Source organism: Oncorhynchus clarkii, chromosome 9 (assembly GCF_045791955.1).
Source record: "Oncorhynchus clarkii lewisi isolate Uvic-CL-2024 chromosome 9, UVic_Ocla_1.0, whole genome shotgun sequence".
Taxonomy (NCBI): Eukaryota; Metazoa; Chordata; class Actinopteri; order Salmoniformes; family Salmonidae; genus Oncorhynchus; species Oncorhynchus clarkii.
In genome coordinates this window covers 14,496,090-14,509,303 of record NC_092155.1, presented here as the reverse complement: position 1 = coordinate 14,509,303, position 13,214 = coordinate 14,496,090, and the positions used below count along the sequence as shown (strand labels likewise).

The 13,214-nt window shown below is 41.1% G+C and overlaps 2 protein-coding genes across 2 annotated transcripts in view; one reads left to right on the top strand and one right to left on the bottom strand.

Annotated features, from left to right (window-relative positions):
* The window catches only part of LOC139417462 (sterile alpha motif domain-containing protein 9-like), a 28,909-nt gene extending 23,930 nt beyond the window's left edge, over positions 1-4,979 (top strand). The window contains exons 7-9 of the mRNA XM_071166747.1: positions 1,838-1,945; positions 2,170-2,281; positions 4,696-4,979. Coding sequence (XP_071022848.1) covers positions 1,838-1,945; positions 2,170-2,281; positions 4,696-4,979 — 504 coding nt within the window. The remainder of the gene's footprint in view (positions 1-1,837; positions 1,946-2,169; positions 2,282-4,695) is intronic.
* Positions 4,980-8,262: 3,283 nt separating this feature from the next.
* Positions 8,263-13,214, bottom strand: part of LOC139415938 (E3 ubiquitin/ISG15 ligase TRIM25) — an 8,475-nt gene continuing 3,523 nt past the window's right edge. Inside the window, exons 5-9 of the mRNA XM_071164125.1 lie at positions 12,870-12,965; positions 11,075-11,308; positions 10,792-10,814; positions 10,458-10,603; positions 8,263-10,290 (exon numbers count right to left, since the gene is read on the bottom strand). Of these exons, the coding sequence (XP_071020226.1) occupies positions 10,058-10,290; positions 10,458-10,603; positions 10,792-10,814; positions 11,075-11,308; positions 12,870-12,965 (732 nt within the window). The 3' untranslated portion in view covers positions 8,263-10,057. The remainder of the gene's footprint in view (positions 10,291-10,457; positions 10,604-10,791; positions 10,815-11,074; positions 11,309-12,869; positions 12,966-13,214) is intronic.

Genomic DNA, 13,214 nt, shown 5'->3' with positions numbered 1-13,214 from the left:
ACCCTGCGGAAAAATTTGATTTGTTCCCCCCATATATATCACTGTTAACATAACTATTTCATTTCAATACTATTAATAATACGCAATGAAAGCACTTGTGCTGATTATAGACACTTAATAGCGCGTTTTTACGTTTCACAAATTGCGACCCCCGCCCTTTGCCTCACAATGGTTGGATCCAAGATCAGCATGCAGCTGTAGTGCTTCTAAATCCCTGTGATAAGGTTAGCGATAAACTGAACATAACTACACTCTCTTCTACCATTGTCTTAAATGTCTTTAAATGGTCTCGTTGCAAAAGCTAAATTGTCACTGGGGGACTTTGAAGCACCTGTGTGCCGATCTTGGAGTAAACCGAAGATAGCAAAGATTATAACAAACACCACAGAAACGGAATTGGTGCTCGCTAGCTCTGCAAATGCAGCTATTGTGGGAAGCCAGCAAATATAAAATGACAACATAAACTATATTAAAATTACAAAATGTTGCAGCTTACGTTGTGTAAATGGTGAACTCATACATACAGCTGTCAACCCTTGTCACTGCAATCCGTTCACATTTGCTAGCTGACCAGCTAGCTTCCTTGTAGATCGAAGCCCATTATAGAATGATAGAAGCTAATAGATGATAGAAGCCCATCTCCTACTGTAAATAACCTACACACTATGTGTGTATCCAGCCAGCCAGCCAGGTAGAAAAATGACAGTAAAAAGACGGACATCAGAGCATTTTTCAGTACACCAAAACGCAAGGTAAGAACCCTAGTAGCCTAATATCACAAAGACTAGTTGATAAAATGTTTATTTATTTTTTTATTTCACCTTTATTTAACCAGGTAAGCTAGTTGAGAACAAGTTCTCATTTGTAACTGCGACCTGGCCAAGATAAAGCGTAGCAGTTTGACACATACAACAACACAGAGTTACACATGGAATGAACAAAACATACAGTCGATAATACAGTAGAAAAAAAGTCTATATACAGTGAGTGCAAATAAGGTCAAATAAGGGAGTTAAGGCAATAAATAGGCCATGGTGGCGAAGTAATTACAATATGGCAATTAAACACTGAAATGGTAGATGTGCAAAAGATGGATGTGCAAGTAGAGATACTGTGGTGCAAAAGGAGCTAAATAAATAAATACAGTATGGGAATGAGGTAGATAGATGGGCTTTATACAGATGGGCTATGAACAGGTGCAGTGATCTGTGAGCTGCTCTGACAGCTGGTTCTTAAAGCTAGTGAGGGAGATGGGAATCTCTAGCTTCAGTGATTTTTGCAGTTCGTTCCAGTCAGTGGTAGCAGAGAACTGGAAGGAAAGGCGACCAAAGGAGGAATTGGCTTTGGGGGTGACCAGTGAGATATACCTGCTGGAGGGTGTGCTATGAGTGTGTGCTGCTATGGTGACCAGCGAGCTGAGATAGGGCGGGGCTTTACCTAGCAGAGACTTGTAGATAACCTGTAGCCAGTGGGTTTGGCGACGAGTATGAAGCGAGGGCCAGCCAACGAGAGCGTACAGGTCGCAGTGGTGGGTAGTATATGGGGCTTTGGTGACAAAACGGATGGCACTGCGATAGACTACATCCAGTTTGCTGAGTAGAGTGTTTGAGGCTATTTTATAGATGACATCGCCGAAGTAGAGGATCGGTAGGATGGTCAGTTTTACGAGGGTATGTTTGGCAGCATGAGTGAAGGAAGCTTTGTTGCGAAATAGGTAGATAGATTAGATTTAATTTTTGATTGGAGATGCTTAATGTGAGTCTGGGAGGAGAGTTTACAGTCTAGCCATAATAAGAAGTGAAATGATAATGGAAATGTTTCACAATGATGTCATTAGGCAGAGCAGGCAACAGAGCTGGGCACAGACTGGCAGAGACAGACTGGCAGGCACAGACTGGCAGGCACAGACTGGCAGAGACAGACTGGCAGAGACAGGGAGTCTCAGGTAAGTTTGTTGAGTCTTTGTTTGGCAACATAATGAAAGGTTCTCTCTTTTTTAGACCTGTAAAATAGGGACATAATTGGAAAATACCATGGATACCCCCACTCAACTTAAACTGGTGACTGAACTAATATTTGTTTAAGGCAATGGTATTGCTATTGTGATTAATTGTGTAGTTTTGGGTATATGTTGTTAGGAGTATGGCAAACACATTTTTTATTTTCTAGGAGACAGACTGTGAGGCAATGAGGATGGTGAAAGAGCCAGTGAGAGAGACTTCAGAGGACAGTGTCACAGCCACGGCAGAACCAGGTGTCAACCTTGTTGCCAGCAGCACCAGTATATGGAACAGTGGCACAGCATTGTCCAGTTACCTCAGTTATGGCACAAAACCATATCAATTTATAGAACCGCAAACTCTTGCCAACAGAGTGTTGATGTTTCAATAGAAATGGTTTTACATTATAATCTACATTATAATCTACATTATAATCCATCAATAAAATGAGTGTTGTGTTTTCCCTGTAGCCAATTGTTTTCAAGCCAGCCATCTTTTGGCCAAAGAGATGATGCTGCTTTCATTAGTGCAGGATTTAGGAACTGGAGAAAAGCCATTTGTAAAATTCATAGCACATCAAAACTGACCAACCCACCGCCACTTTGTAACTGTATCAGCACACCAGCTAAATCCAATCAGTGTCCAGTTATCCAGCGCGTGGGGTAAACAGCAGGAGGACGCAAGGCATTGCTTGATGAAAATTGTTAGTTCGGTGTGTCATAGAAATATTTGCTTAATAATATTTCTCAGATACCGGAACTTGTGAATTCAAATAGACTTTATTACAAAGTAACAAGCCGAGCTGGTCCATGGATCAACTGTCTTCCCAGCTTCGGCACACACTTTTTATACAGTTCTCATCCTTACATCACACACATTATGTCCTCTTTATGTTAATAATTCATCACCTCTGGTACTGGCCACCATTATCTTTTTGACTTGCACTCATTTTAGCTTAGTTTCCTCATTCTTATTGGCACAGACATTAGGGCATAGATTCTATTCGTGGCGTAACCATAGCAATGACAGAAATAAACAGACATGCACACTCCTAATGCTGGTGCATGTCTAATGGTGCTTAAGCAATACAAACCCATGCTCTTCATGCACGTACATGTCTTATGGTGCTTGTAAATTATTAACTAATGTGTATGTACAATGGCCTGCACAAGACCAGGCATGACCCAGAATCGTTAGGCCTGTGTTGATACAGCTTTGCACATTCACATGGATTCTGCTTACGCATGTCTAATGGTTAACCCTTATATTGATTCTGCGTACCAGCTTTGCACATTCACATGGATTCTGCTTACCCTAAGATGCATAACATGTACTGGAGCATCTCCAATAGGTGTGGCATGTAGTAAGACAGGGACAAGCCTTTAGAGGCCACATGGATGACAGTAGGAATTTATACCAGCTTTTGAAACTTAGGGCAGAAGAGGATGATCCCATTTTACTGAAGTGGTTAACAGAGCATACCACAATGTACACAGGCCCCAAAGCACAGAATAAAGTTCTGTACATCATGGCCAATACAGTCATTCGAGGCATTGCAGCTGAGATTAGGTATCTTCCGATTGTACAATTTTCAGTAATTGTTGATGGTACTGAAGATGTTTCTGGTGCTGAACAAGAGAGTGTCTGCCTGCATTATGTTGACCATGACCGTGTCCCTAACGAGGAGTTTATTGGGCTATACAAGGTGTCGGAGACAACAGGCGAGGGCATTGCGAAAGTGGCAAATGATGTGTTGTTGAAGCTCAATTTGCCCATGTCTGACTTACGTGGGCAGAGTAACGATAGTGCTTCAAACATGGCAGGAACATACAGAGGTGCACAGGCAATTGTGAGGAGGCAGCAGCCATTAGCGCTCTGTGTGCATTGTGGAGCACACTGTGTTAATCTGATTACACAGGCTGTCTGCTCAGCCTCCCCACTGATCCGGGATTCCCTTTCTTGGGTCCATCAGTTAGGTGTCCTCTATGGCCAGTCAGGAAAGTTTAAGAGCATGTTGGAATCAATTGCCACGTCCAAAGATACAGTGCCTTGCGAAAGTATTCGGCCCCCTTGAACTTTGCGACCTTTTGCCACATTTCAGGCTTCAAACATAAAGATATAAAACTGTATTTTTTTGTGAAGAATCAACAACAAGTGGGACACAATCATGAAGTGGAACGACATTTATTGGATATTTCAAACTTTTTTAACAAATCAAAAACTGAAAAATTGGGCGTGCAAAATTATTCAGCCCCCTTAAGTTAATACTTTGTAGCGCCACCTTTTGCTGCGATTACAGCTGTAAGTCGCTTGGGGTATGTCTCTATCAGTTTTGCACATCGAGAGACTGACATTTTTTCCCATTCCTCCTTGCAAAACAGCTCGAGCTCAGTGAGGTTGGATGGAGAGCATTTGTGAACAGCAGTTTTCAGTTCTTTCCACAGATTCTCGATTGGATTCAGGTCTGGACTTTGACTTGGCCATTCTAACACCTGGATATGTTTCTTTTTGAACCATTCCATTGTAGATTTTGCTTTATGTTTTGGATCATTGTCTTGTTGGAAGACAAATCTCTGTCCCAGTCTCAGGTCTTTTGCAGACTCCATCAGGTTTTCTTCCAGAATGGTCCTGTATTTGGCTCCATCCATCTTCCCATAATTGTTTTAAGTGTTTGTTGGATGCTATGGAGGTACAGTTTTCGGACGTTTTGACCAGGACAGTCTAAACGTCCTGCACAAGTTGGAAAGAGCACTTCTCACGGGGGAGTTGGATGTGTCTCTAGATCAGTACCCTGAGCTGAACATAGATTCTCTTTCAGTGCAGTTGCCTCTATTTCACAACAAATACCCCTGTAGCAGCAGTGGAGAGGCAGCGGAGGTCCTCAGGAAGCTTCCAGTGGAGGTGCGGGGGTTGTTTGACCAAGTTGAGGTGCTGATCAGGATTTTGTTTGTGGTGCCAGTGTCTTCATGTGAGGCTTAGAGGAGTTTCAGTGCACTCCGTAGGTTAAAGACTTGGCTACGGGCTAGCATGGGCGAAAAGAGACGGAACAGGGTAGTTGTCTGTAATGTACATAAAGACATGCTGTAGGGAATATATCTGCCAGCAATTTGTTGGATCCATTGAAACCCACAAACATGCTTGGTTCTTATGTTCAGTACTATGTATATATAAAGTTACTGGAAACCTTGTGGTGCTGAATATGTTCTTTACAGTTTTTTATTTCACGGTCCCCTTGAAATTACACCAGGGACCCCTAGGGGTCCACTGACCCCTGTTTGAGAACCCCTGGTGTATAGTATGATATTTGTTATTTTGTTTAGTAGTTTTCAGTTTTTACTACATGACAGTACACTTACTAATTATTTATTTTGTTATTTTATTTAAAATTACATACTTTGTGTGACATACTTGTCCATAGTTGTTGTTTGAAGAGTTGAGACACTGACTGAACAATAAATAAGTATTTTTGAAGGATATTTTGGTTGATTTATTTTGGTTATTCATTGAAGTATTCTTTCACTTTTAGAACTACTTATTTTGAGCTTTTTGCTCTTGTAAAAATATTGTAGTAGACATATTTAATGACTATATAAGACTATATAAATATCAGAAAAGGTTCAATTAAAAGGCCAACTTTGTGATGGTTCTCAATGGAGATTCTATTAGATGAGATCACAACATGTTCATTGTATTAACAAAAACTGCACCCATACAGTGTACAGTACTATTGCCACCTACTGGCCTTTTTTCATATTGCTGGTTGTAAATACAAATACCTGCATACATGCTGGACTGATAAGGAACACTGCTATAACTATTATCCAGTCTTATAATAATTTAAACATTTGAACAAGTTGGGACAACCCTTCAGTTAACTGCGGTACCTATCAATTATCCAGTAGTAGTAATTATGGTTCCTCAATACACATTTAACATATTACAACGTAGGCTATGTGTTACAGCACTACTTTTGGTGTGTCCCTCAGGAATTGCTCTTGAGAAAAATTTCCTGTAATTGTCCCCTCGAAATTTGATATCAGATTTTCACCCCTGATCTAAACGTGAATCCATTATCAAATGCGGTACGGTTCTGGAAACAGAAATCACTACACTTTCACATCACATCAAAAATAATTTCACAAACGCAACAATTACTGTAGGCTACACTGTTTTAACCGGTTTTAACAGTTGCAGCTAACAGTAAATCAAAATCAAATCAAATGTATTTATATAGCCCGTCGTACATCAGCTAATATCTCAAAGTGCTGTACAGAAACCCAGCCTAAAACCCCAAACAGAAAGCAATGCAGGTGTAGAAGCACGGTGGCTAGGAAAAACTCCCTAGAAAGGCCAAAACTTAGGAAGAAACCTAGAGAGGAACCAGGCTATGTGGGGTGGCCAGTCCTCTTCTGGCTGTGCCGGGTGGAGATTATAACAGAACATGGCCAAGATGTTCAAATGTTCATAAATGACCAGCATGGTTAAATAATAATAATCACAGGCAGAACAGTTGAAACTGGAGCAGCAGCACGGCCAGGTGGACTGGGGACAGCAAGGAGTCATCATGCCAGGTAGTCCTGAGGCATGGTCCTAGGGCTCAGGTCCTCCGAGAGAGAGAAATATAGAGAGAAAGAGAGAATTAGAGAGAGCATACTTAAATTCACACAGGACACCGGATAGGACAGGAGAAGTACTCCAGATATAACAAACTGACCCTAGTCCCCCGACACATAAACTACTGCAGCATAAATACTGGAGGCTGAGACAGGAGGGGTCAGGAGACACTGTGGCCCTGTCCGATGATACCCCCAGACAGGGACAAATAGGAAGGATATAACCCCACCCACTTTGCCAAAGCACAGCCGCCTCACCACTAGAGGGATATCTTCAACCACCAACTTACCATCCTGAGACAAGGCCGAGTATAGCCCACAAAGATCTCCGCCACGGCACAACCCAGGGTGACTCAACCCACTCAAGTGACGCACCCCTCCTAGGGATGGCATGAAAGAGCACCAGTAAGCCAGTGACTCAGCCCCTGTAATAGGGTTAGAGGCAGAGAATCCCAGTGGAAAGAGGGGAACCGGCCAGGCAGAGACAGCAAGGGCGGTTTGTTGCTCCAGAGCCTTTCCGTTCACCTTCACACTCCTGGGCCAGACTACACTCAATCATATGACCCACTGAAGAGATGAGTCTTCAGTAAAGACTTAAAGGTTGAGACCGAGTTTGCGTCTCTCACATGGGTAGGCAGACCATTCCATAAAAATTTTGCTCTATAGAAGAAAGCCCTGCCTCCAGCTGTTGCATTAGCTGGGTTAAGTTTAGGGTTCAATTTAGGAGTTAGGGTTAGCTAACATGCTAAGTAGTTGCAATGTTGCTAAAATTGTCTGTGATGTGATTCGAACATTCACTTTATACACCCACCCATACTCCCTGGCCAACCTCCCTCCTTTTGTTTTTGGCTTAATGGTCGAATGCAGCAAATTGAGAAAAAAAAGGGTCAGAACCTTAAGATGTTTTAAGTAACCTTCTGTCTTATGTAACCATACCAAACATATCATACAAATAGACTACCACAGTATGAGTCATAATACCCAGCGGTCAAACAGGGAGATTGTTCCAATCGTATTTCCACCATTCATTTTTCCCATTGGGGATTTTAGAAACACTTAAGCAAGGGCTGTGTTTCATGTAGGCTTAGCCTGGTGTGATGTTTTGATAACCATGTAAATCTCTCTAGGACAAGGTGATGTTTATTTTCTGTATTCACCCCCCCCCCCCCCCCCCAAAAAAAAAAAACGAAACGCTAATTAGCTGCTAATGTGGCTATCATAAAGAACTACAAATGCCATGATGATCTGGAAGAGCCTATTTGAGGCAAAAGTAAGAATCTCTGGATTAACTATCTAATGTTAGTTAAATGTAGTAATGGATCATTTGGCTACATTTCTTTAATGGACAATTCTGTGAACTGTCTTGTGCAAGTTTTAAATTGACACAATACCTGTTAGCAAAGGTGTCAGCTAGAGATGACATGCAGGAGCTTGCAGGGATTTGTTGTTTTACATGAAGTCTACTCCGGTGTGAATTAGCATTTTCGAATCTGAGAGTAAATAGAGCCAAATATATTGATAAAATTAATCTGGTCCTCAAAAGATTTACATTGTTATCAAAACGTTACACCAAGGTAAGCCTACATGAAATACAGCCCTTATTGTGTTTCTAAAATCCCTTATGGGAAAAAAGGACGGTGGAAAAACTGTTTCCCTGTTTAACCGCTAGGTTTAATGGGTATTATTTTTTTATTTAACCTTTGTGTCACAGATTTGCAGTTACTATGTTACATCTTTGAGGTCAGGCTGACATATTATACATTTCTTGGAATTACAGTTTCAAGTGTTCATAAAAGTGAAAGGAAGAAAATAATTAACAATCCAAATGCAATTTGACAGTCTAATGTAAAAGAATGTGGGGGTCTGAAAGAAGCCAATGAAATATAAATATCAATGCAATGTGCTATTATAATAACATTCATGCTGAGTTTATTAGCTGGATAGAATGACAATTTTACCACATTCAAAATCACCAGTATGAAAATCCCCCCAAAATATTATCGATTTTTCAGATCACATTTTTTAAATCCCTTGCAGGACAAAAAAGCAATTTTCACTATGTTCTTTGCAGAACTGTGCAAATTGATAACGATACAAAACATGTCTAAAGTAACAAGTTATCGATTGCTACAACCACTAGAAGTAGGCCTTCAAATATTTCTCAGAACTACAAGTCATGAGATATGGGTTGTGTTCATTAGTGCACACCTTTTCCAAACGGAAAAGGACAACAAGGGCTACTTATTGGACCAGTGCTGGTAGAGCTCTCTCTGTTTCAGTCTGTCCCCCCCCCATTTGGTGCCTAATGAATACAACCCAGGTATGCAACTAATGAAACATAATACCATAAGAACAATTCATTATTAAATGATAGACTGATAAACATATAGCTCACCAACTTTTACATAACTTTCAAACAGCTTTTGAAAAACACACCCACGCTTCACACACTCATCCACAAGTCTTCTATCATCTAACTTTCATTGGTATAAAATTCACATCAATCAGAATTCAGTCAGGACATGCACTCACATTTGTCTGGTTACACATGAACACCTAAATGCTAGCCTAGTCCCAGATCTATTTCTGCTGTCTTGCCAACTCTGATGGTCATTCATATTGGAGCTGGCAAGACAGCACAAACAGATCTGGTACCATGCTAACTAAATGCACTAATGGTGTATAATTAGTCAGGTAGCCCATTGTAGTTTATGAAGACATACATTTCTGCAAGTGGTCAGTGCAATACCTTTCAATTATTTATATTATGTATAATTATTTATCAAAGTGCCATCAAATAATAAACACCTTGTAATACATCTTCCTGAGAATCAAAAAAAATACTTAAGATGTGGCTTTCACTGGATGTATAATACAGCCCGCACCTGGGTTCAAATACTAGGTGAAATTATTACAAATACTTCTAGCAGTGCTTGATCAAGCTTGCCTGGCTTAATGGAAGCAATAGAATAGATCCAAAACTATATTACATTACAAAGCAAACACAGAATAGTATTCGAAAAAATAAATAAATAATAATATATCAAATACTATTTGAACCCAGGTCTACAAAAGAGAGGTTGGGCACAAAGTGCTTTAGTCAAAAAAAGAACGTATGAGGTTAGAATGAGAAGCCCAGTTTCAAGTGTTCAGTTATTACAGTATAATCTTGAAAAAAAAAAAGTCTCTGTTCCAAATGACACCCTATTGCCTATATAGGGCCCTGGTCGAAAGTAGTGCCCTATATAAGAAATAGGGTGCCATTTGGGATGCACTCAAACAGCTCATCTTCTAAAGAGTGATGTATAATATTTAAAAGGTTTCCCAAAATGGTTATTTTGGTAATTTATGGAAAAATCCAAAGTAGCCTTTTCACACATTCTCCCACTGACATCAATGCATGACTTTCTGACTGAAAATCAGACTTAAATGGAAGCCATTTCATCAGTCTGAATGAATCTCCTCTTCTTCCTCCTCCTCTTCCTCCTCCTCGTCTTCTTCCTGCCCTTCGGGACTGTAAAGTTCGTCTGCTGACTCACTCTGGTCGTGTACAGCCTCCTCTTCCTCACTCCTCATCTCCTCCTCAGCTTCTTCTTGCTCATCGCCATCACTGCTGTCGTCATCATCTTCATCCTCCTCCTCTCCTCCGCTGTCCTCCTCTTCCCGGACTACGGGACCTGGTAGAAGACAAAACTGTTAAAGGTAGAATCCACATTTGGTGAAACTGTGCCACTGTTCGCCTCAGCGCCTTTTGTTATTGGTTTTATTGATGAAACAGAGAAGAGGAGCGTGTGACAGCGTTGTTCCCTCTACCCTTTCACACACACACCAGTCTGTTACTTACAGAGCTCGTTGATGAGGTGAGAGACGTGAGAGTGCACTTCAGTGAGGAAGTCTTCCTGTTTAGCCTCCATAGACTCGGCCAGGCCGTCTGAGTCCACGCAAGCGCATTCTGGGTGGAACAGAGGCTTCTTCAACTGCCTGCAGAAACTGGGACAAACACACACAAACACACTCGCATTAGCAATGGCATGTCACCCATAGACAGGTGGAGAGAGAAAGACATGCATTACAAATGAAATGTCACCCATAGACATAGCTCACACACACACGCACAAACACACTGCAAATGGCGCAACACCCATAGACAGTTGGAGACATACACACAACCCACTTACTTTTTGCTTGATGACTTGTATGCCTAAACAGCAAATCAGAGAAGCAAAGAATAACATCATTCATTATTTTTTATTTTTTTTGGGGGGGGTAGATCAGCTTTACTATTGCAGGGATTGTGGCTTCCATCAATGTAATTGTCTGCATCTTTTCCAATCCCCATCAAAAAAATAACAACATTTAGTTAATGAAAATAAAACAATAAAGCTACTTAGGAACAGCAGGACGGTTTTAAAAAGAATGTTAAAGGCACGTCCATGTATATCAATTAATCCGCACACTGACCTCTAGGAAGCGGAAGGGGTCGTTCTCCTGGGCGAGGGTCTGGATGCCACTGTGGACATCCTGCAGACGGGACTGGTCCTGGACCGCCTTGGCTATGTTCCGCTGGATGCTGGGGCCACACTCGACCCCGTGGGAGCAGGAACAGTCCCTGAGGGAGGTGAGGAAGCCCTCCAGGTGGACCTGTAACACCTCTCCCAAGGCTGTGACCCCCTGGTCTGAGTCCTCCAGGAACCTCTGCACAGAGAGAGGGAGAGGGTTGAGAGGTAGGTGTGTGTTTAACCAAAAACAAACTAATCAGTGATCAAAAGTTTCCCCATCTTCAGACATGAAAATAGATGAAATATATATATATATATATATTTTTTTTTTAATACAACAAATTTTAAGGTGCGAACGAACACCTGTCCATAATCTTGTTCATTACAATCTTAAATGCAAAACTGATCCTAAATAGGTCTGTTGCGGTGAGCATATTACCGCCACACGGGTGGTCACAAGTCATAATGGCAGTCAAATTTCATGTGACAGTTTAGTCACTGTAATTAGGCTTCTCCAAACTCTGTTGTTGCTGATGGTCATTAGTAGCCTACCAAACTTGCCAACAGCCTGATACTCAGCACTCTACTGTCCATCTAATCACTCTGATATCAATGCAAATGTAATCGAAAATCTAATCAAACACACTGGCTGGCATGAAAATGAACCACGTGAAAAGAGTCTTCCATTTGCTATGATGCTAGATGACATGTATTTTTTCCCGCTGCCCGTTTCGAGACAGGTGCATGATAATGGTCCATTCTAAATCAAAACTAATTTCATACTTATATGATTTAGTATATGTAAAGACAAGATTAAATCAAGAATCGTATGCCAAAAAGTAAATGTGGAAAGTTATTCTAATGTCTTCAATATGCACCTAGCCTGTGAGAAAGACCCGATCACGTGACGAGCATTGGCCAATAAGAATTGAGTAATCTGAGAGAGCCATGTGAGTGAGGTGCTTTGGAGCATGAAGCCGGGAGAAGGGAATTATAAATATTATATGCAGCACAAGGGCACAACGGCCAAAAAATGCATGGGGGGCATTACATTTTTTTAGGGGGCATTACGGCCACACAAAGTAGATGCGGCCGGGAAATTCGGGGCATTATCAAGTGCTTGTTAAATTGTGAATGAGAGACTGATTAAGTGTGTACAGCCCGAGCAATAAACAAAGCAGAGCTCATGCCTTTGATGCGACTTAGAATATATAAAAAATCAAAACATATAGCCCAACATTTGTAGAACAACTAAAGTTGCATAAATAACTCTAAATGAAGCATATAGGAGGAACGGTTTCTTTGTTAACCGCTCAAAACAGAATGGGACCATGTGCGCACTCCTATTTTATTCAGCTATGTTCAGCTGTATTTTTCACACTATAAAATAATGCCACGGAATTCTAAACAAATCTCGTCTGCTAAATGAACTAGTGTAGCCCACAGCCATAGCCAGATCACGGCCTAACATAAAGACAACTCAGATTATGCTCTTCTGTTCTTCTGAAATAAGACTTCATTTTCTTCATATCATTTTTCTTTAGACTAAAATAAATAATGGATTTATTGTGATGGTGTAGGCTATATTAACTTTTTATGTAGATGTTCCAAAGTTCTGCATCATTGGCTTATAGGCTATGCGTGAAAGCCAAGAGATGGGAAATGTGTTTATGTTAATTAACGGTCAATTACCGTGAGACCGGCAGTTATTTGCGTGACAATCACCGGCTGCCTTCAGCTTAGATCAGCAATATCACCTTGTTCAGTCGTTCTTGTTCCTTTTGCTCCTGGAGATTTTTCTCTGCTTTGTTCAGCTTCCTGTCTACCTTCTGTAGCTGGTTCTCCAGAGAACCCTGAGAACAGAGAGGGAGTTTGGGAGAGAGAGAAACAGAGGGAGAGAGTGGGTTTGAGGGAGGGGAGAGAGATTACATTCACTATGACAACAAGACTATAGTGAGGGTAAATGGTGAACTCAACTGGAAATGTCTCCCTTTTTCACATTGGTTCAGACAAGTCACTTCAGGAAGCAGCTTGAACAATTCATTCAAAAAGTGAGATCACATTATGTTTTGTCATAGTCCCGAATGGCACCCTATTCCTGT